The sequence below is a fragment of the Acartia tonsa genome, chromosome 1 (genome assembly GCF_053477335.1).
Source record: "Acartia tonsa isolate MP-2025a chromosome 1, ASM5347733v1, whole genome shotgun sequence".
Classification (NCBI taxonomy): Eukaryota; Metazoa; Arthropoda; class Copepoda; order Calanoida; family Acartiidae; genus Acartia; species Acartia tonsa.
The window spans coordinates 41,422,014-41,449,997 of record NC_137260.1 but is presented as its reverse complement, the minus strand read 5'-3'; the positions used below and the strand labels follow the sequence as shown (position 1 = coordinate 41,449,997).

Sequence of the window (27,984 nt, the reverse complement as noted above, 5' to 3'; positions counted from 1 at the left end):
TCATATGCTAAAACAGTTTTTAGTATGGCTTCGCAATTTCCGCTAAATTAGAACCGGTTCTCAGCCATGCTGAAAATACAATAGCATCGTATTACAGACAATTTTCCACGAATATTGAAATAAAAATCATTATTAGAATATTATGTTTGAATTACTATCTGTGTTCTTGAATTTTATCTCTTTGGCCCTTGCCAACATTTTTGAAATTGTCTTTTTTGACTGCTGACTGTAGGCTGACACATTCATAAAAAGCAGGGAGGGAGGGGAAATTGAGTCATTTATTACAATAGTCTTCAAAGTTTTATAATAATTTTTCTTATTCGTTTTTTAATTTTGATTGGTTGATTCATTTACCTGAATGACAAAACGTTTCAACCACTAGTTGTAATCCTTAGAAGGGCAATCTTTTGTATCATTATTGGGAATGTAATTGTTCATTGATACACCGGTCATTGTCTTATCCCTTCAGTTCCCTCATAAAGAAGTTTTTAATTCTTACTTTTATCTTACAGAACAAAGTTTATCGAGGTTGGGAAAAATAATAACTCGGGAATTGTTATTTATCGCAGCTTTCCGCGGATATTAAAGTGAAAAATTATGAGAATTAAACTAGTTATGTTAGGGAAGATTATTTTATTTTAATATTCATAGAAAATTTTCTTTAATATGATGCTATTCAAGATTTATCAGTATGGCTGAGAACCGGTTCTAATATAGATAATATTATTCGGTTACGAAGCCATACTGGGGAATTTAATACGAGCTGCAAAAGTTGATTGTTGTCTCAGTGATTTCTGAACTCACCTGAAAGATGGTCAAAATGTCAAGTAGTCAATAGTCAATTCAGGGAAGCTTGATTGTGGTTCTCGTGGTTTTTAAGAATTATATTCAATAAATTTTCGATACTATACATGACATTAAGAAATGTTATAAATGAGTATAAAATACAATTACCCCATAGAAAAAGCCCCTAGAGGCTGGAGGCAAGACTACATGTTTTATAAAAAAAAATGTAAAAACAAAATGTTTTTAGTATTGTTAGGAATTGATGGCACTTACAAAATAAAGAATTGCTATTTTTTGCAACCACAACTTCAGGCCACCCAGGTTTTTTTTCAAAAAGGCGGGACAAATATTCTATAGGTGTAAAAGTAAAAATAAAAATTACTTTAGATTAATTTTAAATGCTTGTTAGTCACAGTTTTGAATAGTGAGAATAGCAGATATGAAGAATATGCGATGGAAAGAATTACATTCATAAATAAAAAATTGTATGATCTGAAGGGTAAAAACGCACCCTTTTTTTAAACACGAATTGCGCAGCTTGTGTTAATAATAGAAAAAAATACCATTAGAACCGCCCTAAGATCTAGTTTTTGGAAATATAAATATCATCTTTGTGCTGTTGAAAAGTATGATGAAGGTTTGATAATGAAACTTGCGAGTAAATCAAGAAAAATATTTTTTCGTATTCAATCGAATCCGGTGGACAGGAACCGGTTCTCATTCACGAAAAAACTATTTCTCGCATCGTATTATAAACAGCTTTCCGCGGATATAGAATATAAAATCATAAATGAAAACCGTTTTTTACCGGCATCTCGGGGCTAAAAAAAAATGGTTTTAATATTATAATTGTACATTCTATATCCGCGGAAAGCTGTTTATAATACGATGCTAGAAATAACTATTTCTCAGTTTAACTTCAACGCTACTTGTCATGCTCAATTGTTTTTTTCATCTGACAACAAAGAAATAATACATTGAGTTAATAGGACATTCAATGAATTAAATATATCAAAATATGTGAATGTCTGTCCTTGACCTACTGCCTCTAATAAATAGCTCAAAATATAAAAAAAATTGTTTTCTTTTGAATATTGTTTAACTTTATGCACATAAATATTTGAAAACAGTTTGAGGTTTTATTTTTGCATTTTAACAGCCAAGCTAATCTTCAATTCAATTTGTCCTTTGGTCTGTCTGTCTGTCGGTGAGGGAGAAACCTGAATTTCTTAGCTTTTATTCAAGATAGACGAAAGGAATTCCCGACACCAGTATAGTATTTATTGGTCCGTTAGTCCGATGTTCATGCTTCAAAAGCCAAATAATTCTTTTATTAAAAAAGTGATACTTAATTTTATATCTATTTGTATGGCAATAAATATCTGCTCAGCTCCATAACTAACTCTGTTGTCATCCTTGTTATGTTTTTTTTTCTATAATATCTATAAAAAAATTTAAAATATTTTTGATATTATGTATTCTAAAGCTGGCACTTTTTTCAAAACATTAGTAGACAATTTAAAATAGTCGGAAGATAAATAGTCGGCCAATTCAAGGCATTTAATCTTGTAGTGTATTAGGGTAGCTTGTCATTTTGACAGAACAATACAAAAATTCTAAATAGTGACCATTTAAAAAGAGTTTCTACTTTACAGCTGATTTTTTTAGTCTCGTATGAATATTGATGTTTGAAATATTTTGATTTTAGCTACCAAATAATATCCTCCTTTTAAATCAAGTAGTAAGGTTTTTTTTTGTTTTGTTTGAAGTTTAAGAAATCTGGAATTGCTGGTCCAAATTGATTTTGTAGGAAGCTTTAAATATGTCTTAGGGTGGTTAAAAGCTCTTTTCTTTGCCTAGTCTGACTCAGCCCTCTCCTATTAGCAATGTTTTTTTGTCTGTATATTAAAATTGTGTTAACTATTGAACTGATCTAGTTCTCCACAAAGTAAAAGAAGCTTCTTAATGGGGGACGGAGTGGTTTTAGGCAAAGTACAAGGATGGCTTTAGGCTTTTTTCTACCCTTATTAAAATAGCCCTTTGATTCAGACCCTCTAGATGCTTGGGGTGCAGCCGCAAGTTATATGCTAGTAGCTGAATGGATATTAAGATAAAACTCTACAGATTATTCCATAAATTCGAAACGAGCATCGTGTTACAGACAATTTTCCACGAATATTAAATTAAAACTGGAAGGGCTTGGTTTTAATCTTATAAATTTTCATTTTAATTTTAGCGGATGATGTCTATAATACGATGCAATAAATAGTATTCTTCGCTTTAGGGCACTATTACTATTTTACAAAAAAATATTCGTATATTTTGTTTAAAAAAACTGAATTTGTAAAATATTTTATTGTGCAATATGTTTAAAGTAAAACTTATTTAGGTTTGTATATATTAGGGGATCCACGAAATTCGATATGTTGGAAATAAACAAGCAAAAAATAAAGCAATACAATTTTCTTTCTTCAAAGACAAACAATTAGAATGTTTGAAAATTATAAGATGACTAAATGGAATTAAAAAAATAATTATTTTTTCCTTTGCAAATAGCTTATTTTTTACTTTTATATCTTAATTTATTATCACTTATTTCAATATTTGTTTTGTGTAGTTTTTGTACCTTAGCGTGGCAAAATCTAGGGAACCCTAAGGTATACAAATAAATATGCATATACATGTGTTTATGCATTCTTGAACAGGCAAAACTCTTGGAAATGTAGAAAAGAAATGCATTCATAAGTCACCCGGCAAGATTTTGTTTCAAAATTTGTACAGCATAATCTAAATAAACTAACTTACATTAGCATTACCGACAACGCCCCTAGCATTCTCTCGAATTGGTAAAGAGGGGCTAGAGAAATAGCTTAAAACCATTTCAAGACTTAAATAAGAAAATAAAATAGCGTAAAACCATCAGATGACCTATGAGAGGCTTACCCAAAATAGAAAACCCAATAAGTTCAGTAGTTAGTTATTGAGATCTTAACCTTCAGACTAACAAAACTCTTAATACTTTATCAAATATGATAGGTTCTTTCTTAATATTCTGAAATCTAAATCTAAATCTAAATATTTTTATTTAAGGGGCAGGGGTTAAATAACTGTATGTCTACGGGGTGGGGACCCAGTATCGACTTTCAATTGGGTCTTTGAATATTAGCCAAAAGTGTCGGAAATATTAGCTCAGCCAAGTCGCTACAAAAGTGCAAAAAGCAATTTACTATCAGACGAAAAAAGTCCCCACCACTGGAACCAGGAAGTTGTCTGGATTATACATCTATACTTATACATTTATTGCTTTTCCCCTACACATACATTTATATAAATCTTAAAAGTAAATCTGAGCAACCCATATTTTTGCATGGCTAACCGCAGGTGGATGTTTGTTTGAACCGCAACAGATTGTCATAATGTTTACCTAAATAGGTATCCTATGTAAAGTAAAACCAGACATATGTCTACTTGAAATCTATTCAATATATCTTTGACGATGGAAATTTGAAACTAACGGGTCAATATTTCTTTAATATTCCCCCTATTTTCTAACTGTCCAAAGTCGTTTATAATAATTAGGGAAAGGGTTGAATTTAGACATGAAACATAAATATTAAAATCTTTTCTAAATTTTTACGATCCTGAAAGTTAATATTTACTGATATTTTCCAATAAATTTTTTCGTTCCGTCAAAATTTGGAAAAATAGCCAATATAGCTGTCTAGAAAGAACACGAAACCTCTACACCTAATATTTTCTCAGTGTTTTTTTTTACTTTTTATACAATTTTTTTTTAAAAATTAAATATTGATGAGTTTTTTATTTTTATAGAATGAATTATAAAAAAAATAATATTGGTTGATTGGTTTTTGCGATATCAGAACCATATTTTGTATCATTGTTGGGGATGTACATCAATTTATTGGCTATTGTCTTATCTCTTAAGATCCCTGATTTTTCTTACTTTTAATTTTTATTGCAAGATATTTTGACTTTTAGACTGACATAACCTAAAACATAAAAAGGGAGGCGGAAAAATTAATATCCAGGGAGGGAGGGGACAATGAGCTGTTGATCACACTATTCCTATGTTCAACCCCTTCCTTTCTTTCCCCCCACCCCCCATTAATTATGATAGAGTTTAACTTAAAGTCAAGAAAATAAAACATTATGATAACCCGTTTTACCCCATCCCTTATCCTCTACCCCACTTTTGCTTTCATTACAAAATTCTTCCATCCTAACTTAACAACGCTACTCAATACTGTGGCTCACCAAATTTACACATAAGGTGACGTTAACATGGGAAATACATATAATTAATTATGAAAATAATATATCCAAGTGCGTCTGTCGATAAAAAGAGAAAGACACAATAAATCATTTAGCTCTTTATTTTTAATTTTTTAAGTTTAAAAATATTGTACTCGGCTATTCCTTGGCCGATTTAGGCTTTTAATCATATCCTGGCCGAGACAAATTTAGACCGTTGACTAATCAAAAATCGGTTCAGTTAGAGGGATACCCAACGTCTCAATTTATTGCTACCAAAAGTCTTATAACTACGTTGCAATTATATAAAAACCCGTAAATTGAGTTTAATCAAAGGAGTATACTACATATTTCAATCACGCCCCCATCCCGTGATACAGCGTGGCATTAATTTGTCATCGACCATTAATTATTTATGATGATGATAATCCCATTTTATGGGGGGGGGGGGGAAATGTATGACATGTATATACTCAGTCATGGAAAATTTTAGAAAGGATTACAAGATCCATAAAAGCGAAGCACTGATACAGTAGGACAAACGGATATTAACACTTGTATAGTGTCAGAAGAGTCGAAGCAAAATTGTAAGTCAATTTGTTAAAAAACTGCTTGATATCTCAAACATGCCTAAATTAACAAAAAAAGCTATCCATTTGTGACGGATGGAAGGACCAACCCTAATTATAGAAAAGCCTCGCCTTTAAAATGTCTAAGCTATGATGAACATAAGCAACCCCCCTCCCCCCCCCCCAAAAAAAAACAAACAAACCTAATAATAGACTTCAGATGGACAACTCATATCATATTACCTTAGATGGGGGGGGGGGGTGGAGGGGCTGTAGTCCTGTATTCTTTATATGAGATCTAAAGGGATAAGACAATGGCAGATAAATTGATTCACATCCCCAATGATCATACACAACCCCTTCTGTAAATTACAATTTTTAAAGTTTAATAATTATAAGTTTAACACATAATACATCTTAAGACAAAGATAATAAAAAAAACATGTATAGAGTCATGAAAAATTAAAAGTATATTTCTGTTTTCAATATCTATTAAAATGTTTAAGTTTTTAACCATGCATAATATTAGTAATGTTATAAGCGAAGCATCTCCCTAATCAAGTCCTAAAAATCTTATATGTCCTTATATCTATTTATATTCTGCCCTCAGTTCTAACACTCTACAACTTACAAGTAATTATAAAGTTTATTTGTCCTACCATTACAGAGGTTCGCTTTGATATATGTTGTCATTCTTGTATTAGTTCTAATTTTTCTAAATGTTAGCGCCTCTTCTTATTGTAGAAACTAGAAATCTTTCTCATTTGTATTTTGAAGCTAGGGAAATCAGAAAATTGCTTCAAAACATCCCAAGACCTAAACAATAAATTGAATTTTGATTGGTTGATTCATTTAATTTAGTGTCAAAATGTTTTAAACACCAATTGTAATCTACAGAAGGAAAAACCCTAATTATAGAAAAGCTTCGCTTTTAAAAATTTAAACTTATAAAATCATTAGATTAATTTAATATCCCTCCCATATTTCTTTACTAATACAACAACAGGAAGTTGAGGTTTTGATATGAGCAAGGGGTCCAACCTTACTTTTTATAAAGCAGGGCTTTTCTATACTTAGGGTCGGTAGGTCTGTCCTTTTAACATTATTCTGTATTTAACAGTTTTACAAAAAAAATAACGTATAATTTTGTCAAAAATAATCCAAAAATATTATGCTTAATTTGTTCTGACACTCTACAAAAGTTAATATCAGTCATTCCATTTTAGAGCTTCGCTTTTATGGATGTTGTTATCCTTGTAATTTTCTCAAAGTAGATAGTGTAAAAAGTAATGATAAATAATTGGAGGGGGGGGAGCAGTATTTTTAATTATCCTATTATATAAAGTAGTAAGCGTTTTTGTCTGTCCCGAAGGATCTCGCTAACCGCTGAACCGGTATTGTTCTCTTTTACAGTAAAGCTTCTTACAGGTCCTGGGAAGGTTTTAAACTTCCCCCCCAAAATATTATTTTTTTACTCTTTCAAAACTTAATATTAAAATGGGATGAGGTCGACTTTTTCCCCTTCTACCTTAAGTACCCCTAGAGGCTTCTAGGGGCGTAACCGCTAGTATATGTATATTGTAAAACTACAAAAACATGTGTTAGGTGTGATTGGGAGAAGGTTGGAACTTGCCCTGATTAGTTCTGCTAACAAAATATCACATAGGTTTTGGGGGTTGTTGATGGTGTCCCCCCCCCCCCCCCCCACACAATACAAATAGCCTATAACCACCACAGGACCAGTAGGTATATTCCCTGAAGAGTAGAATCCAGCAGTTACAAAGATCTTAAGGGACAGACAGACAGACATCATTCTACTTTGTATTGTAGATTGTGGGGGAGGAAAACTTTTACTTTTATTTATTATCCCTTCATTCTTCTGGGTTAGACTTAGGAGTTGACTTTCCAAACTTTCGAAGCTACTCTATATTTTGAAATGTCCTTCTGTCTTTCTATTTTTGGTGTTTATGGTCAGAATATCAAAATAAGCATAATTTAAATGTACAAGTGTACATCTAAATCACATTTAATGACCCGTGTATACATGTCATTCCCCCCCCCCCCCAAATAGACGTCATATTGTAATTTGATAATTATAACATGACCTCCCCTCCCCTCCCCCATCCTTTCATGCAATAATAAAAACAAGGTTGACTAGATCCAAAATCATTGATAGAAATACATACAACAAGATTATTTGTGTATTGTAGTTTAAGTTATTTAATCTAGAGAGTGACATATTCATAGAAGGTAATTTTGTGTATCATTGTTGAGGATGTACATCAATTTATTGGCCATTGTGTTATCTCTTAAGAACCCTGATTTTTCTTAATATTGATTGCAAGATATTTTGACTTTTAGACTGACCTAACCTAGTTATAGAGCAGCTGTGCCACTAAAAAAGGGGAAAACAATTAGTGAGCAAAACTTAAAAGGATTTTGTTTCTTGTAACTAAAATTTGTTAGGGGAAGGAGGGGAAACTTTCTAACTTACTAGTAGCTTCGTCCCATGTTCCTAGGGATATCTTATATTTTATAGAGAAACTAGCTTAAAACCTGACCATTGATATTATTTATCTTCTCAATATTTCAACTACATACTACTTAACTTTTTAATAGCAAAGCTATTCTACAATTCTATAATGTATAACTCCTAACATTCGTCTATAAAAAGGTTACTATTAAAGATTTATGTCGGATTTTTTTACGAAGATTTTCATCAAATATACTTTTCAAAGTTCAAAGAGATAGGGGACAATGGGATGTTTATTACACTAATCCCAAAAGTTTTATAATGTTTTCTTATTTGATGGCTTAACAACATGTTACTTGTAAGTGCAGCGCTGCATCTACAAGTTACATGATCCGAAGTTTTCAATAGGAAGACAATATCATTAATGATCAGTCTACAATTTTCTGGTCTGAATTATTGCTCTATCCCTGTATCTTAGGAATGCAATCTTAGCATTTCTTGGGGGGGGGGGGAGGAGTTAAATAAACACTCACTCTCTCTCACTTCATACATCCCCCCCCCCCTAATAATTCTTCCTATAGGACAATTTTGTCAATTCAAAGTTTTATGATAACGTTTACTTATTCATTGGCTTAACAACTTTGGGGACTTTAATGGTTTGTTCATTAAGTTGAGCATCAATCTTTGGGGATGTAAATAAATTTATCGCTCATTGTCTTATCCCTTATGGTTTCCCTTAAACTATACGGGGACCTATATGAAGCTTACCTAAGATGGATAACCCCAAAGATGATACACAAAATTACCCCTTCTATAGATTACAATTAGTAGTTGAAACGTTAGGACACTTATTGAACTAACCAATCATTATTCTTTGAAAGTCCCCAAAGTTGTTAGACAAAAAAACTTTGTGGACAAGTGTAATAAACAGCCCAATGTCGTCTCCCTCCCTGCTTGTCCAAACATTTCAACCCATAGTTGTTATCTACAGAATTGAGAACTTTGTGTATCATCATTAGGGATGCACAACAATTTATCAGCCATTGTCTTATCCCTTTAGATCCCTGATTAAACAACCCATTGTCCCTTCCAAAGAAATTTTTTCATCCCCATGTGGAGTACAATAAAATTGTCCTTTTTATCAATCTTTTAACCAATCACAATACTGCATTTGTAAAAATTAACCAATCAGAGAAGAGATATTTTTCTGTCCATGTTGGCTAGCAAGATAAGATTCCCCCCTTTTTTCTCCGCCCTATGACCCCTTTTTTTAAGAAGATGGATAGATAGATAGATAGTGTGCATATAATATAGGTTCTATTTAAAAAAAATATATATTTGTGTGTGTGTGTGTGTTTTACATGTGTAAGTGTGCGTTTTATGTGTGTTTGAGAGGTTTTTTTTGGGATGGGGACAGTGTGCTCAGATGAAAATTTTGCTCAAGTCCATTTTTTAGGTCGCGTGAAGTCCATTTTACATACACAAAAGTCCAATTTTGTCAATTTGGGAAGAAGGGGGGCAAAAAAGGGGAGGGGGGAGAAAATTTTGAAAATTTTTCTCAAGTCCATTGAACATCGGGAGGTTGCTTTTTTTCAAGTCCATTGAGGGTTTTCAAAAGTCCAATTTTCGAGAAAAATGGACTTGAAAAGTCCAATCTGAGCACAGTGGATGGGGAGTTAAAATGTTTAAAATGTTTACAATTTACCTAACACTATTTAGGACAAAAGTTTGTAAAATGAAATAAGCAAATGGGGGAAGGGAGTGTTCAAATGTTTTAACGACTAATTGAAATCTACAAAAGGGTTATTTTTGTTTATTATTAATGGGGATGTATAACAATTTATTGGTTAATGCCTTATCCCTTTAGATCCCTGGTGTACATATGAGACTGATAGCGCACAACTATATTATACAACTCTTGTAACAACCTTTGAAAAAAGTGATAAGGAAGAAAATATTGTAATGCTTATTTATGCTCAGGGGAGAGAGTGTAAAAAAAAGAAGATAGATTTGTTCTCTATTTTTCAAGAATTTTATCTAAATTATCCAGAAAGCACATTATCTTATAAATTTATGTAAAAAATGACTTAAATTTTCTTAAATGCATAAATAAATTTTATGATAACGTTATAATAAATATAAAAATTTAAATTCATTAATGTCCATTAAAACCTCGGAAATGCATAAAATTGCCAAAAATTTTCTCAATTTCAAACAGGATGTCAAAAATGTTTAGGGGTTTAAATAGAGAGTTTGGGAGAGGGAGATAGATAGATAGATACACATATTTATTTAATTTATTACTATTAGGTCAAGAAATGTGTTATAGGGTAGTATTGAAATGTATACCCACCTTTATATAATTTTCTCATAGCCACCCCTCCTACCCCTCCACCCCCCCATAATAATAATGACTTTAACTCAAAGTACAAAATATATAAACTCTCCCCCCTCCCCAAACTTCCCCCTACCAGCTGAAGATGTGAAATAAAATGCCCTTTTCCCTTCGCCTCTTCTCCTTAACATTGAAAAATTTTCCCTCTAACCCTTTGAGAGATGTTAAAGCTTAAAACATACACCCCCACCCTTCTATGACTAATACCTCATCCCTACCTACAACACACAACCCAAGCTCTGTTCTTAGAACATTTTTTGATTTAACATTACAGCACGTTTTTGTACTGAGCTCTGGTGTGATTATAAGGATGTAAATTGTGCATGGAATCAGACATGCTGTATGTCGGAGTATACAGACCTTGTCAACATAGTTTTCATAGATTATTTTAATTTTTAGGGATGTACATCAATTTATCGGCCGTTGTCTTATCCCTTTATATCCCTGACACTAATTATGTAAAACTATTCTGATAATAAAGCAACAGGACATTTTTCTGTCTGTCTGTGTGTGCATGTTTCAAAGGATCTCGCTAATAACTTAATCAATATTGTTCTTCTTTACAGGTTATCTTTTCATAGGTCCTGGTAAGGTTTATATCTAGTTTAGGGCTAGCCGCTAGTCTTTAATATAAGAAAGATATTTGGTATCTTCAAAATTTCCCTTTTTTGTGAGCCTTTCATAAAAAAATCAAAAAAGGAAAGAATCGTTGAAAGTATAATAATATTGAAAAATATATGTTGCTATGGGAAAATAAAAAAAAGTGGGGAGGGGGGTAAAAACTTGAGTTTACCAACTTTCCTTGATTTTACTACTCAGATTCAACAATTTTTTATTATTTTAAAAGTAATTTTTACATATATAATTTTGAAAACTAACATTTAAATTTGCATTATAAAAAGGATATCAGAACACAAACATACATTAAGCACTAATTGGTATAATTAGATAGATAGATATGTATTTCAACATAAGCATACAAAATGATAATATTATCATTACACATATTTACATAGTTTTATGCATAGTTTGGTACTTTCATAACCTGGGTTGGCCAGAGAGAGAGAGAGAGAGGGGACAATAACATTGTTTATTACATTAGTCCCCAATGATTTATAATAAGGTTTTCTTATTCGTTGGCTTAACAACTTTGGGAACTTTAGTGAATTTTGATTGGTTGGTTAATTAAATTGAGTGTTTAAACGTTTCAACTTCTAATTTAAAACTAAAGAAGGGGTAATTTTGTGTATCATTATTGGGGATGAACATCAATTTATTGTTTATTGTCTTATCCCCATAGATCCCTGAATTATACCCATCCTCTTAAAAATATTTTATCCCACCCTTTTTCATATTTGTGACCCATATCAACCCTATAATAAGATTGGGAGGGCAGAATGGGGGTGGGGGTGACATTTTTTTTACCCTTTTAGTTTTGATATCCTGGTGCACATTTATAATTCAAACAATTAATTTTCTCTTGGGAGGGTGGTGGTACCCTCCCCCCAAAATAGTTATAAACTTCCCAGGGCCTATGAGAAGCTACCCTGTAAAGGAGAACCCGATCTGTTCAGCGGTTAGCGAGATCCTTTGGTACCCACAAACAGACAGAAAAACTAATACAGACATGCAAGAACGTACTTGCTTTTTTATTTGGAGGGGGTAAAATTATAAATTAAAATAGTTGAAATATATTTTAAAAATGTGAATTCAAAACTTTAAATCATGAGCCATCAAGTTTTAAATCAAGGGCATCAAGTTTTAAATGAAGCCATGTATGTATCTCCCCTGTGAAAAATATGCACATTAATAATCATTCCCTTTATCATTTTTACAAAAGTAATTTTGTAAAGTTGTATAAATAATAAATATACTATTGAAATATTGAGACAAAATTGTATTACACAACTCATAAAACAGACTTTGTAAAAAGTGATAAATTTAGAGAATATAATAATGTATGATTTCAAGAAAGGAGATAAGACAAAAAAAGAAGAATGTGTGGGTAGGCATATCAGAGTATATGTGAACGTGTTTGTGTGTGTGTGTGGGGGGGGGGGGTGCAAGGTCTCTCAGAGTAGAGATACAAATTTCACCCTTTTTCCACCCCACCCCCATCTATCTATCTATTCATTCTCTCTTGCTCATATGGGTGTGTCTACAATTCCACTTATATTTTCTAAAAAATAATAATTAATTGCATTGAGTGCTTTCCTATGAGAGGCGCCATTTAATTTTATGATAAATTGAAAATAAGGTTGGTGTAGGTTTTTCTTCAATACCTAACCCCTGCAGGGCATAATTCTAATCCAGCGGGGCTACAAATATAACTGATATAACCTAACCTAACCAGACTTAAAGTAATGATAATAAACAAAATACAAAAAAGTAGGAGTGTACAATGATGAAAGAGAGGCAAAGTATAAGGTATAGTTTAGACTGTTTTAACAACTAGCAAAAATAAAACTATTGGGGAAATATAGACACACCACCGGAAACGGATGATATCAAATAACAGGGAATCTATAAATATATTGTTACAAATACAATTACAAACTATTATAAGTTAACTTTAATATATTTCATTATCGTTATATACTTTTTTTACGTAATGCAAAATTATACTTTTTTAATATTAGGAAGAATTTTTATTTTACCCTGTAAAAAAAGCAATGAAAAAAGTAAGACGTCTAAAATGTCGTATTCTTAACAGGTAGACTTTTTGGAGTAAGGAAATTATGTCATCACATTAATTTCATAGAAAGAACCTAAAAGTCTAATATATCTAGTAAATTTTATTTCGGAATTGTTTAACGAACATACTTAATTTAAGATTGCGTGATTTATTTCGAAATAGAAATATAAAACGTAAAAATTTATTATTTTTCAAAATCTTCTATTTATTTACGAAGTACTTCGTAAATAAATATTAAGAAATTTGAATATTTAGAAAAATAGAAATAGGGGGGTATTTTTGAACGAACGGAGAGGGGAATAAATATCCTATTTTTGAAATAGAATTCTTGCACACGTAAATTAATATTCCCCAATTTCAATATTTTCATATCTCTAAATTCCCTTCCAAATTTTCTCGAAATACGATACGTTTAGGGTTTAGAATAGTTAATATTTTAAATATCTAGTAGACACATCATTGAGTAAAACAGTCAGCTTTTTTTATACCTAGATAAAGGGATAGGTAAATAGGAGAAAAATTGGTGGATTTTCCAAATCTATTGTCTGTTAAATACATTTTAAAGTCAAAGGGGTAGTTTCACGAAATGCATTTGAACTTAATTTAGTGAACCGCATATTTTATCCTGGTTAAATGGTTAAACTACATTTATATGGCATATATTTGAAAGATTTTCAATTTTCTACCACGTTGTTTTTAAAATATCAAGACTTGAAAATCGTCTTTTTAAATTGCATATATATCAAAAAGACAATTTTCAAGTCTTGATATTTTAAAAACTACGGGGTAGAAAATTGAATTTATTTCAAATATATGCTATATAAATGTAGTTTAACCCATTAACTAGGAAAAAATATGCGGTTCACTAAATTAAGTTCAAATGCATTTCGTGAAACTACCCCTTTAGATTCATTAAGTCGACAATATCAGTAGCTATGAAAACTAATGGCATCCAATAAAAGTGGTTTTACTAGAAAAACATGACAAATCTGTCTTTTTTGGCTCATAAACTGATTTCTTTATCTCAAGAATTTTTTTTTAGGTTTTTAAAAATAAACTTGTCATGTATTCCTACCGTCTACATATAGATGCAATGTAATTTTAAATTTTTAACATATCATTCAAATTATCTAAAATCATTGCTTAAACTAATATTTTGAAAACATTTCCTTACACAAAGGCTCGGCAGTCGCGTGTTTTTTTTGCTCCAAATACCCCCGCAATACTTTGGAACACTTTTAAAAACTTCGATTGCCTTCCACACCGTTTTTTTTAAAATAAACAATCCTTTTTATGATCCGCAGGGATGGTGGGGACTAATCCCCAATGTTTTTTAATAACGTTATATTATTCTTTGGCTTTATAACTTGGAGACTTCTTTAAATTTTAAATGGTCGGTTTATTAAGTTAAGTTTCCAAGCGTGTCAACCACTAATAGTAATTTATATAAGAGGAAATTTGTGTATTTCATTTGGGATATAATCAATTTATTTGCCAATGTCTTATCCTTGGGTTGCCGAGCCCTCCCTTGTACAAACAAATAAAAAGGTATGATCAGTATTAAAATCTTTGGTAAATATTTACAAAAATAATTTGTTTACTTATGATAATCGTTTTTGGAAAATTATAAAGAGTTGAAAAATATTTTGATGAAAATTGCTTGTTTTTGAAAATAGTTTATTGCCAGCTTATATTTATGTTTTGCTATCTTTTTAAGATCCTCTAAAGGCTAAATATTTCTGTAGATTTTTTTTAAAGGAAAAAATGTATTTCTAATAAGTTTAGTTTTTTTTCTTAACAGGTTTCCCCAAAGTTTTTATTGGAGCACTGGAACACCACTACATTTATTTTAAATAAATTGAAAATATAAACTTTAAGTTTGTTTGTATATATTGTATATACTTGTTTAGTCAGTTCTTTCATTCAGTAGGAGGGGAAGGGAGGGGATGGGTTAAAAGGGAATGGGGTAGTTTTTTTTAGCAAGCTAAAAGTTTCCCTTTATTAGAGTACATTAAAATCTGATGTAGGATCCAAGTAATGATAAATCCATTAACTGTGATTATCAAAATCAGTCAAAATGTATCAATAAAATATGAAAGTTAGATATTTGTATGTTTACTTGTATAATTGTTTTGCCATATGACGCGAGATAAAAAAAAGAGAACAACTCATTCATCAGTTATACCAACCAACAATAACACTTTTTGCTCAATATTGATTTCATTAAAACAGTTAATAGTGATATATTTTACATTTTAAGGATAGTTATATTCAAAAGAATTACAGCATTAAATCCTCAAAAATCAGGAATGGAGGAGCATTGGATTATAAATTATACTGGTACTTACCATGCAATCCTATTCGTTGGCTCACAAATTTTGGGTACTTTTATGGAAATGTAATTAGTTCAATCCTCATAGTGTCGAAACTTTACAACCAATAGTTTTAATCTACAGAAGAAGTAAGTTTGTTTATTATCATCGGGAATGCATGTCTTTTTTTGTCCATTGTCCTTGAATAAATTTACTAATAAATTTACTAAACAATAATGTCGGGTGAAAAACAGTCATTTTTGGTTTTTGAAAGATGAACCGAGGAACGTACATACACACTGTTTTGATCGTGTTTTGTTCTTGTATTAGTTAAAATCTTTCAAAAATGACAACATTTTTAATGTATTAAGTAGGGCTAGACACAAACTAGACGGTTACAGAAATGGATCTTCAAGGATTAAAAAGATTAGTCATATAGATTATTAAGGCGTAGCTATACTATAATTATCTAGTAGATTTAACGTACAACCAACTCTATTTTGAAAATTGGTGGGGGAGGTTTTTTTCTATCAGGTCCTTACATCTTCAGTAATTTGAGGTCTCCTACTCTTCCCTACCAAAATAGACTTAAACCTACCCTTTCAATATAACAAAGATAACTGGATATACATCTAGACAGACAAACAAACATCTTTTTTTTCTTCAAAAATAGAACAATTCAATTAATTTCAACAATGATACATAATGCTTAATATCTCTGAAATAGATGTAATATTAAAATAGTTAGATAGGCCTTAAACTGCTCTCCTTATCAATTCTAATATCTAATTGTTGTATCATTTTAAGATGGTTGACTCCCTTAACTTCTATTAGATATAAATGAGTTAGCAATAAATATTTGGATTAAGCATGAGTTTTAGAATACTATTTTATAGAGACTTTTATATATTTACTTAAAATTGACTTTAATCTTTAATTATATACAATATACCTATATATTCTAGGCATTTAAAAAAAAGGCTTTTAAAGGTATCTTACTCAAAAAAAAAAATTTGTATAATGCTTCAAGTCATTGCGTTTGAGATCTATTTAGCTTTATATAATTACTTTTATTTTATCTAGTATTAGCTGCTGCACCCCTAGCAACTAGGGTATCTGTATTTGAAGGGTACGGAAGAGCACAATAATAGCTTAAAACTACCTGAAAACTTAAATCTATAGATAAAACAGCATTAAACCATCCCTTTACATATAGGGAAAACTAAGTCGGTTGAAATGTTATCGAAATCTTAAGCTACAGACAAAAAAACTGGTATTATTCTCTTAGGATTTTTTAAAATTTTTTTGAAAGGCTTACAATATAGAAATTACTGACTATCTGCGATTTATAACTTTAAGATTTATTTTAATTAGAATGCTATAATTGTCAATTAACGCTCATTGATGCCATATATTGCCAGTACTAATCTATCGGATCTCAAAAATCATATTGGAATTTTTTTTTCTCGCATTCATTCGAATCCGGGGGATAGGAACCGGTTCTCATCCATACGAAAAAACTATGTCTAGCATCGTATTATATCCAACTTTCTACGAATATAAAAATGTACAATAATAAGATTAAAACCAGTTTTTTTTAGCCCGTGCCTTCGGCACCTCGGGGCTAAAAAAACTGGTTTTAATCTTATAATTGTACATTCTATATCCGCGGAAAGCCGTTTATAATACGATGAAAGAAATAAATATTATCGCATCGTATTATAGACAGCTTCCTACGGAGATATAACAAAAATATTACCTTCAATAGGCCATCATCTCCACCGCAAGCAATGTATCCCTGCTCCTTGTTCCATCCGACACATTTCAACTTGGTAGAGTTAGGTATAGCTATCTTCTTACTCAGATAAATAAACATTGTCACACAGTCACTAGTCACTTAATATTATTATTATTATTATATGTATCTTTTGATACTGCTACAATCATATTATTATAATTTTCACTATTACATTTTTCTCACATATTATTAAATAACTTGTGAACTTTTTTAGAACATTTATTTCATCATTTTTTACTTTCTGAAATGTAAAAAAACAAGGATGACAACATCCATAAAAGCGAAGCACTGAAACGGTAGGACAAACGGACATTAACACTTGTATAGTATCTGAACTGAATAATCAGAATTTTAAAGTCCGACTGCCTATCTGTCACAACGAGTCAATCATAGTAAAAAAAGGTTGACAATATCAATAAGTAGCTAATCATAAAAGTATTTAAAGCTGCGCGACTTTTGAAAAAAAATTCCTTGTTTAGCATCCGAATGCATTTAAATCTAAAACGTCTACGATATTTAAATTCTCAAGCAAATATTACAGTTCAAATTTTGGATTTTAGACGAAAAAACGAAGCATTAATAATTTTAAATTTTGTACAAAATACTAAAAATCTAGAAAAGTTTAGAAAAATAGCTAAAAGCTTCAATAAAATATGATAAATGTAAAAATCAGTGTTATTTAATTTCACTTTTGAAAATAATTATATGTATTTTGATTAAATTAATGGTATATTTGGTGCTAATAGAGTGATTTAACATTATTAGACCAGGGATATATTAGACGTATTTTGAAAAAAAGCCATTTTCTTTTGGCAGCATCCACAATGGAAATTTTGCTGCCTTTTAGGAAATCCTTTCGCAGCAAAAGCAGCAAAAATACCAGCAGTTCTTGTTGCTATTTTATGCTGCAAGCCACCTTTGAGGTAGCACGGGTTGTTGAAATCTAGAAACGCAACAAACCACATCTGCAGATTAAGACCCTTAAAGTTACGGCTGCAAACCCCTGTAAATGGATATAATATTATTTGGATCTTACATCAGATATTTATTTTCTAAAATAGAGTGAAACTTGCAGCGGGCTAAAATAACGATATCCCCCTTACTGACTGACGGACGAAATGATGTCCATGTTAACAACCTAAATGGACGACAATTTTCCCCATGTCCTAATATCCACATATATTGTACATTTATTACCCTAATTAAATAATGCGGATGTCAACCCCCTCCTGAATGAAAAATTGTTTTTGAGTGTAAGAATCTATATTTGATTTGACAATTGTTGCACAGCATGCAAGCAGAATTTCCTGTCCCAACATCCTTTTTAAAACAGCGAAGCTACTCCACAAGCCATCTGCTGTGTCGCGTGGTATGACTAACAAGAATCAGCTTCCTAAAATATCCCAATCAACCCACTTTACACCTATCCCCCTCCACTCCTTTTGGATGAAAGAACTTACCAATAAATGAGGTCCATATTAATAAGCAAATTTTTCCCTGTCAATATATCCACGTAAATCCTATATCAAGTATGACAATCTTGCTCAAATCAAATTTAGACTTTACAGGTTAAAAAAATCGAAAAAAGACAATGGGATAGAAAATCGATTTTTACATGAATATAATTGTGGAAATTTTTGTAGTCAAAATCAATGTATATAAAATATACGTGGATATTATGACAGTGGAAAATTGTCAGTTCATTGATCTATTAGTAGGGGAGGGGATGGAGGAAGGGTATCGTTATTTTAGCCCGCAACAATTTTAACTTTATGAGAGAACATGCTAACCTGGTAAAGTAAAAATATAATTGTGGACTTTTTTGTAATCAAAATCAGTCAATTATAAAAATAGAAATTATATTTCACTCATATTTTTTTTGTAAGCTTCGCTACTCTTAACGTTCTTGTCTTTGATTAACAATTATCTCTCCTTCAAAATCTATTTCATCTTTCTCTCCTTCTTTCTATCTCTCTCATCCATTATCAATAAAAAAGGGATAAGGGATAGGAAAAAAAAACAGTTTTGTTAGCCCCGAGATACCGATGTCACCGGACTGTATATTTCTCTGGTACCCAACATTTTATCTGCTATATTGACTCAGAAAACTTTGGGTACTTATATAAAATGTTGACGGTTATATTCCAAACTAGAAGTGCAAAAACTTTTTTCTATCAATAATCTGTCTCTACTTGTGAGGGTAATGATCATTGGGTTTTTATATAATAACGAATTTATCGTCAATTGTCTTATCCCTTAATACTTCTGGCAAACACACCATCATTCACTGCTTAATTTTAGCCAACTTCCTCTTGATATTTTTACACAGTGGTGCATGCAGGGATCTAAAGGGATAAGATAATGGGTGATACATTAATGTAGAACCACAATGATGATACATAAAGTTACCCCTTCTGTAGATTACAATTAGTAGTTGAGACGTGGAAACAATCAAAATTAGTTCTAAAAGTTGTCGAACAAGAACGAACAAGAAAACGTTATTATTTTTGGACTAAACTAATAAACATCCCAATGTGCCCTCCCTCCCTGGGTGCATGTAAAATTTAATAAATTCCTAGCTATTGTTCCATTTTTCCCCTTCCTGTGACACATGCAAAATTAAAATCAAATGAGAAGAAGAAACTTATAAAAATAAATACATAGGAAAATGGAATAAAACCTGCATATGGCAAATAAAATGATTCACTAAAACACAAATGTTTGTCGTTTTGAGATTTAAGTATATTAGAAATTTAATGTATTTATTTCTGTATTATTTAAAGGAGAGAGGGGCAGGAAAATAGTCTAATAACAACCCGGGACCTTTATCTGTATACTTTTATCCTATTAGTAAGCTTTTTTTGTCTGTAGGGGAGGATCTTGCTAACCGCTAAACCGATATGGTTCTTCTTTACAGTAAAGATTCTTATAGGTCCCGTTATGGTTTTAGGCTATTTATTTGAAGATGTTTTAAAGCTATTTTTCTAGCAGCCTTTTTCTGCCTTCGAAAAAAACCCTAGATGCTAAGGGCAGATTGTCTAGTATAATATGTTTTAACAGCCAAGATACTGTTACTATAAGGCATTCTTATCAATTAAGAGGTTGTCAAGAGATAAAAATCAACTATTTCTCCCCCACTTTTTAAATGGCAATAATCTATCTTTATAGGACCTACTGGTCAGTAAACTAAAAACAATTGTCCCTTTTAATTGCTGAGCTACTATATTGCTCATTATTGTGAAGATTTTCTGTAATTTTATGATATAAGTTAAATAACATGGAAATATATTATTTGACTAAAAACTATTAATAAAATAAAGGAAAATTAAAGAAGGAAGTAACGTTGGACTGTAAATTATGCCTTGCCCTAAATATACATATAAACATGTTCTTTTATTCATTGGATCAAACTTTTGGGTAGACAGTTTATTTATAATTGGTATATACAAATAAGCAATGTCTTAACTTTTTATGAAATAAATTTGATGATAATGATAAAAATTAAAAGTAATTATACTGTTGCCTCTTTTTAATCAAACCACATTTGCTTGTTAAATCTTTTTTTAAATTGTATACAGTATTATCAGTTTTCTAAAATATAAAAATCGAGAGAAATTTTTTTTTATAAATATTCGGCACCCCTGAATTGTTTCATGGTTCATTATTGCCAGGGCACCAATGTTTTCTAGCTTCGCTTGTTCTTAGAATCTGCCATGGGAAATTTATTCGTGGTTGATTACAACCATGGCAACCATGTTTTCTAGCTTAGCTTGTTCTGAGAATATGCCATGGGAAAGCAAATTCATAATTTCTCTAAAATCTTGAATGATAATTGTTAGGGGAAAGAACAAAAAAAGGAGGTGGGAGGGGGGGGGGGGTGTATTATGCTAAATGTTAGATAAAGAGAAAGGTGATAATAAACTGGGTAATATCCTCTTGGATTTTTTTTTTAATTTCGAAAATTTGAGTAATTGAGTAAGTGGTTGTAATAAGATGCTATACATGATTTTTAGCATGACTGAGAGCCAGTTCTAATCTAGCGTATATTAATCTGTTTTTGAACCACATTGAAAACAATATTCCATTAATATATCCCTCTATCCCTAATGATAAGGCATACGTCAGATGCCTTATGTTATTATGTACATACGTTTAATAGGAAAAATATTCAGAAAATCAAAATTTAAAATATTTAATGTTTTAAAAATTGGATAAGCAGCTTTTCTTTTTAGCATAACAAGAGCAAAAATTACTATCAGTAAAGCATCAATAAAAGCTATATAAAAATATTGATATTGTCTGATAATGTCAGTCAATCACTTAACATGAAACATAGTGCTTTTGCGTTTATTGCATTATGATACTAAAATCTCTATAATAAAAAAGGAAGTTACATTGCTAACAATCCAATATAGTTTTCCCTTTAAAATTATAATATCAGAATATCAATCTTTTTCCATAACAAATGTTTTTCACACAACAAAATCTTCTTCCCACTTTTTAAAAGCGAAGCTTTTTATAATTAGGGTCGGTCCGTTCGTCCGTACGTCCGTCAGTCCGGAACGCATAGCTTTTTCTTTAATTTAGGCATGTTAGAATTGTCCTATAGATTTGCATGGTGATTCCTTTAGTAGTTAGGTACGGTTTAGAAAGCGTAGCAACTCTATAATCATTACCAGAAGGCCCGTACGTCCATTTTAAACATGTTGATTTTTTTACTTTTTTAACAACAAATTTTTATGTGATCTAATTATCCAAATGATCTGATTTTTAGTATACTGATTCCTGGGACAACAAAGTACAATATTATAAGCGAAGCAATTCTATAATATACTCTAAAATTATAAGTATGTCCATAAACATTATTCTGTATCAAGCAGTCTTTCAACAAATTAACTTAAAATTTTGCTGCGACTCTTATACATTTATATTCAGATTATTCAGTTCTGACACTATACAAGTGTTAATGTCCGTTTGTCCTACCGTTTCTGTGCTTTGCTTTTATGGATGTTGTAACCCTTGTTGTATTCTTACGTTCCCACCTTACAATTTCCCTGATTTTTAATACGCATTTATGAATTATCATACTTTATAGGTAGGATATGACCGACCATGCGTCAATCCTTCTTATGTGGTTCTAATGGATACATCATTACTTAGGATGTTACCCCGGATTTTCATGTTCTCTTATAAAGTAAAACTCTCAGTGGGCTAAAATAACAATAACCCCTATCCGCCTCGTGTACCCCCATCCCCTCCCCTATTACTGGATGAACGAACTAGCAAATAAATGACAAGGGAAATAGCAACCTAAATTGACCAATATATTATCCAATATATTATCCATTTTTGTCTGTAGCAAAGGATCTCACTAATCGCTGAACCGATATGATCCTACTCTTAAGTGAAGCTTTTTATAGGTCCATGGTTGGTTTTAGGCTTTTTTTCTGTACTCCCTTATCCTTTCAAATATAAATCCTCTAGGTGCTAGGGGAGCAACCGCTAGTATCATATAATTTAAATGTTAAACATGAATATGATTGAACATTAAATTTTTTAAAACACATAAATATTTTATAGGCTTTTAAGATAAGCAATATATCTTGAAACATTATACATTAGCTATTAAATATAAATAAAAAAACAGTATATGTTTAATAGATATTTATGTTGATTAAATTGCAAACAACTCAAAAAGAGGGACAGGAAAATGAGTGTATTGAACAGGAGTTTTGCTATTAAAAGTTCAAAATAGCGCAGCAATTTTATTTAGACTTATCTTATTCATAGACGTCCAAGGGTAAGGGTAAAGGGGCGTTTACCTTTCTCTTTAAACATTAAAAATATATTAGTTTACATTTGAAGAGTAGCTACGCACTAAACAAAAAAATGCTTAAGAGCCAAAAAATGACCTAAGGTGTTAATCTACGTCTCAATGAATCAAAATGTTAGACGACATGCCAAACACAACTACATACAAAACCTAAATCAAACATAAACATCTATGCATTACTTCATGATATATGGGTGTGGCGTTTTCTTAGCTAGATTTTTTACAACTTAAAAACAAAACAATCGAGAAAGACAAATATTTAATAACGAAGTATTAGTACAAATAGCAATTTTGTAATTTTGGTTTTTTGTTTTGCAGTGTAAAAATTAAAATTTTTTTTTAGATATCTCAATAAACATAAAATTAAAGATACTATGGGAAGGGACAATGTAAGACAGGTTAAACTTTCCTTGTGAAAATCTGCAATTGGAAGTTTAGATTAATTTGGGTTAGGGGTTAAAGTAGAATAATTATTTAATACCTGTTGGCTTCTCCCGCTCTTGTATACCATAAATAAATGTAAGAGAAATGGATATAGAATATACGTGGATAATGATATTATATCAGAGAAAAAAATTTAGCTTGCTAAAATGGAACTCGTATATTGGTCAGTTTGTTCATCGTAGAAGAGAGAAGAATGGGTAAAGGAGGTGGAAAAGAATAACCCGATATAAGTTTTTATTTATTGGAGAGCATGCAAATTTGGTGTAAGATCCATTAATAATATATCCATTGTAAGATACAAGATATAAGAATTCCAAATCCATGCAAGGACATGATTTTCTGAATAGATAACACTAGCACCAACAAATATTCTGATCTAATCTCAGTTCACAAGTTAACATCCAACAGAAAACCTGTCAAGATTTATAATTAATATGTCAGCCAGTGATATTTATGTCCTTCAATAAAAGCAATCTGTATAATTAATTTTGGTAGATTCTGCTTTGATTTTTTAATGCTTGCTTTTATACAAAAATGGTATGTACGTCAAACGTCAGTATAAAAAGAACTGACAGCTCCTTTACTTTCTATATGAGATAACGGGTGGGTGGGGGGGGGGGGGGGGAGAGGTTAGATTTAATACCCCCCATCCCTTTCCTATGACTTTCCTATTAAAGATTTGATTGAACTTTCAAATTTATTGCTTTACATCGATAATATAGTTGATAAAAGTTAGAATATGTTATATACTGGATTTTGATAATTATCAATGTAGAATCATTTTTGTATACAAAGAATCAAAAGAATTTATGTATACATGCACCACTTTATTTTCAGAGTGACTATCCCTCCTTAAACATAAGGCTCCTCGACGCGACAGGTTAATATCTAAAACTGAGAAATGTAACCATAATTTGTTTCTCTATAAAATCTCAGGGATTCAGGGATAAACAGGGAAACTTAAAAACGCTCACTAATGTAAATTTGTTTACCCTTTAAAATTTTAGTTGATTTCAGGGCTATCAAAGAGTTTGGAGGGTAAATAAACCTTTCTCCCAATAAAAAAAACTTTTAAATTTTTTGGGGGTGGGGGGGTTGATGTTAAGAATCAACCCTTTACGGGATGTACTTCAAATATTCTACTACCAACTTTACACCAGGTGTCAACAGATCTATAGTGTCAAAGAGATAATGTAAAAGGGAGGGGGGTAGTTTATCAATTGTTTTATCCCTATATCCATGGTAAAAATTTGATACCTTGCCAAATTGAAATTGAATTTATCTATTTCCCAAGGCGTTCTCACGCTAAATAAATTATTTGCAATTCTTTATATCAAGTCTAGAAAATAATATTTGTTTTTTTTCATATACGACTTCTTGAAACTGATATACTGGATTGATTGAAAGATAAGCAAGGATAACAACAATCATGAGCAGCTCTGAACATAAATAAAAACAAACTTAATATAAAAATCAAAACAAGCATATGATCAATCTCATATGGCCATTTGATGAAGCCATCTATAACCAAGTAAATCACATTTTCCACTTTCAAATGTAAGAAACGAAAATCTTCACAATAATCATTTATACAATTAAACAATTATCTAAAATCTAAAACGATTTTGTAATTCTATTTAGAAAAGGAGAGTAATTATTGTTTTTAGTTACCTTAAGATCTTACAAACTGCTGGTTAAAGCTTTTGTACAGGACAATGTAAAATGTTTGACAAACCAGAGAGGGGAAGGGACATTGGGCTGTTTATATTAAGCTAGTTCCCAAGGTTTTATAATAAAGTTTTCTTATTCATTGGCTTAACAACTTTTATTGAATTTTGACTAATCAGTATATCATCATTGGGGATGTACATAAATTTATCGGCCATTGTCATATCCCTTTAGATCCCTGATGACAAAGCTTCAACAATAATACTTTAAATCTAAACACGGCTTCTTGTAAACCTTTATGATTCTAGTTAGAGAGAAGGAGAGTAATTATTGTCAATAATGGTTCATCTTAACCACAACCCAATAAAAGATATCATACATTAGAAAGATAAAATGATAAGTCTATAGTTATATTGTAATTTGTAGAACAGCAATGTAAAAATAACCCCTAATGGATAAGACAATGGTTGATAAATTAATGTACATACGCAATGACGATAAACAAAATTATCACTTGTGTATATTAAAATTATTGGTTAAAACGTCATTATATAAATAATTTCAATTATTTTCAGCCATGGCCGTTTTTATTTCATGTCATCTAGTAAACAAAGGTGTCAGAACAATCAATTCATAAGGATTTTACAATTATCAAAGAAAAGTGGTTATTTTTCTCAAAGAAGTTGGGAAAAATACTAATAAACATCTATCATACCCTAAAATACTAGAATGGCTAAAATATTTAAACTTATTTCAATTTGATAAACCTCTCGAGTATGATATCCTTTACAAAATTATAAAGAACCAAAGTTTGGTTTAGTCAAATGATGCTTTCTTCCCTTCCGTAGGTTTCAAACAGGGGAGTGCATTCACTCTCGCACTGGTATCACATTATCTCATAATACAGTTTTCTTAAGCCTAGTTCACAAAAGAGAGAGGTCGACCATTTTTATAAAGGCATTTGTTAGTTGTACTTGTTTAGGTTGACCTACAGAATGAATAGGTCGACCTCTAAAAGTTGTTTGTGAACTGGGCATTAGACTTTGGATTAACAACCTTGGGAACTTTTATTCAATTTTTATTAGTTGATTTATTTAGTTCAGTGTTCAAACGTATCAACCCCTAATTGTGATCTACAGAAAGGGTAATTTTGTGTATCACAATTGGGGATGTACATCAATTTATTGGCCATTGACTTATCCTTTTAGATCCCTGCTTAGCGGAAGTGAAAACATGGGGAGGTGAAGGTATACCCTACAAACACTACAAACAGGAGCTGGGTTATTAATATAACATTGAAGTAACATCAATACTATTTCCCATCCTTCAGATTATAGTTTGCTAATGTTCTTTTAATCATCATAATCCTAAATCATTATTTATTGTAATATTTTCAAAATATAAATATAAAAAAAGGTGGGTTTTTTTATTTATGAATGTATTTTAGAATAACATGTTGTAATAATATTTAAGAGTGTGATATTATAAGATTTATTGACAACATCTGCTATTTGCTATTTTACTTTTTATATTATAATAAATATAGAATATAAATTTAGATGTTTTTTTGCAAAGCAAATTGTGTTTTTTTTCGGTTCCTTAACAGGTGTTGGTGTTCGCGCCTTTTATGCACATTCCGGCCCATAAAGACTATAGCTTGGTTCTGGAGACTTAGTTTATTTAAAATTTTATAAGAACTGTACAATGTATGCTGGGGTATATTTTGTCGACTTGCTTAAACTATATTCATAAGATTTATTTGTGTGTGTATGTCAAGAAAGATCATATTAACGAATTTGACCAATTTTTATCAGTGGTCAACTCCAAAACGTATTTTCTGATATTGGCTAGGCGTCTTGAGTCAGTCAGTATATCCTTTGTGATTTATTTCATAACACACTTCCATGGTTATTGAATAATTTTACAACTTAAATTTTATCATACTTTTTATTATAAAAATGATTCCTTAGTACGTTTTATTATTTGTTCTGATATGATTATCAACGAAAAGTTCATTGAATAAACTGTACCCAAATATTGTAGCAATTTTATGTCGGGCTGAATTTTTGCATAAAGGTATTCAATTCGATCATGATTTTTGGAAATAATTCTGCTGCCGAAAAAGGATTTTAATATTTTTCGTGCGAAACAAATATCGCAAAGAAAAAAGGTATTAAACATTCAAATAACTTGAATGTTCCTATGGATAGCTCGAAATGTTAGAGTTGATCTATTAAGCTTTGTATGATTGAAGACATCTGTATATTATTTTAGCATAAGTAGTAAGGTATATTCTCTTGATTATTGCTGGTCTGAAATGGTTGTACTTTGTTACTGGTAAACTGTAATCTAGGAAACGGGGCAAATCAATAATTGTTATTGGATGGAAAGTTGTTTAATTAAGATATTCATCTCATTGTTTCAATTATGATAATTCCTCCAATGATTTTGTATAATTTCATTATCCTTTCTTCATGAATTTTGAAAAAAACCTTAATTAGTAACTATTATTTTTAAATAACAAATGTATATCTACAAATTTTGTAAACACAGAAAAAAGTAAATTCTAGTGTTTAAAGTTTGAAAAATATTTTGATTACACCGCCCCAGGCCATACATTAAAAGTCTAAACTGATATTACTTTGAAAATCTCTTCCAATTTTTTGACGCGCCATTGGCACCTTGGGGATTTAATCAGGGAGGGAGGGACATTGGGCTGTTTATTACATTAGTCCCCAA

General features: G+C 31.0%; 1 protein-coding gene across 1 annotated transcript in view; it reads right to left on the bottom strand.

Annotated features, from left to right (window-relative positions):
- Oseg4 (intraflagellar transport protein Oseg4) overlaps positions 1–17,537 on the bottom strand; it is a 77,008-nt gene extending 59,471 nt beyond the window's left edge. Inside the window, exon 1 of the mRNA XM_080161917.1 lies at positions 17,262–17,537. Coding sequence (XP_080018043.1) covers positions 17,262–17,378 — 117 coding nt within the window. The 5' untranslated portion in view covers positions 17,379–17,537. The remainder of the gene's footprint in view (positions 1–17,261) is intronic.
- Between the last annotated feature and the right edge of the window lie 10,447 nt (positions 17,538–27,984).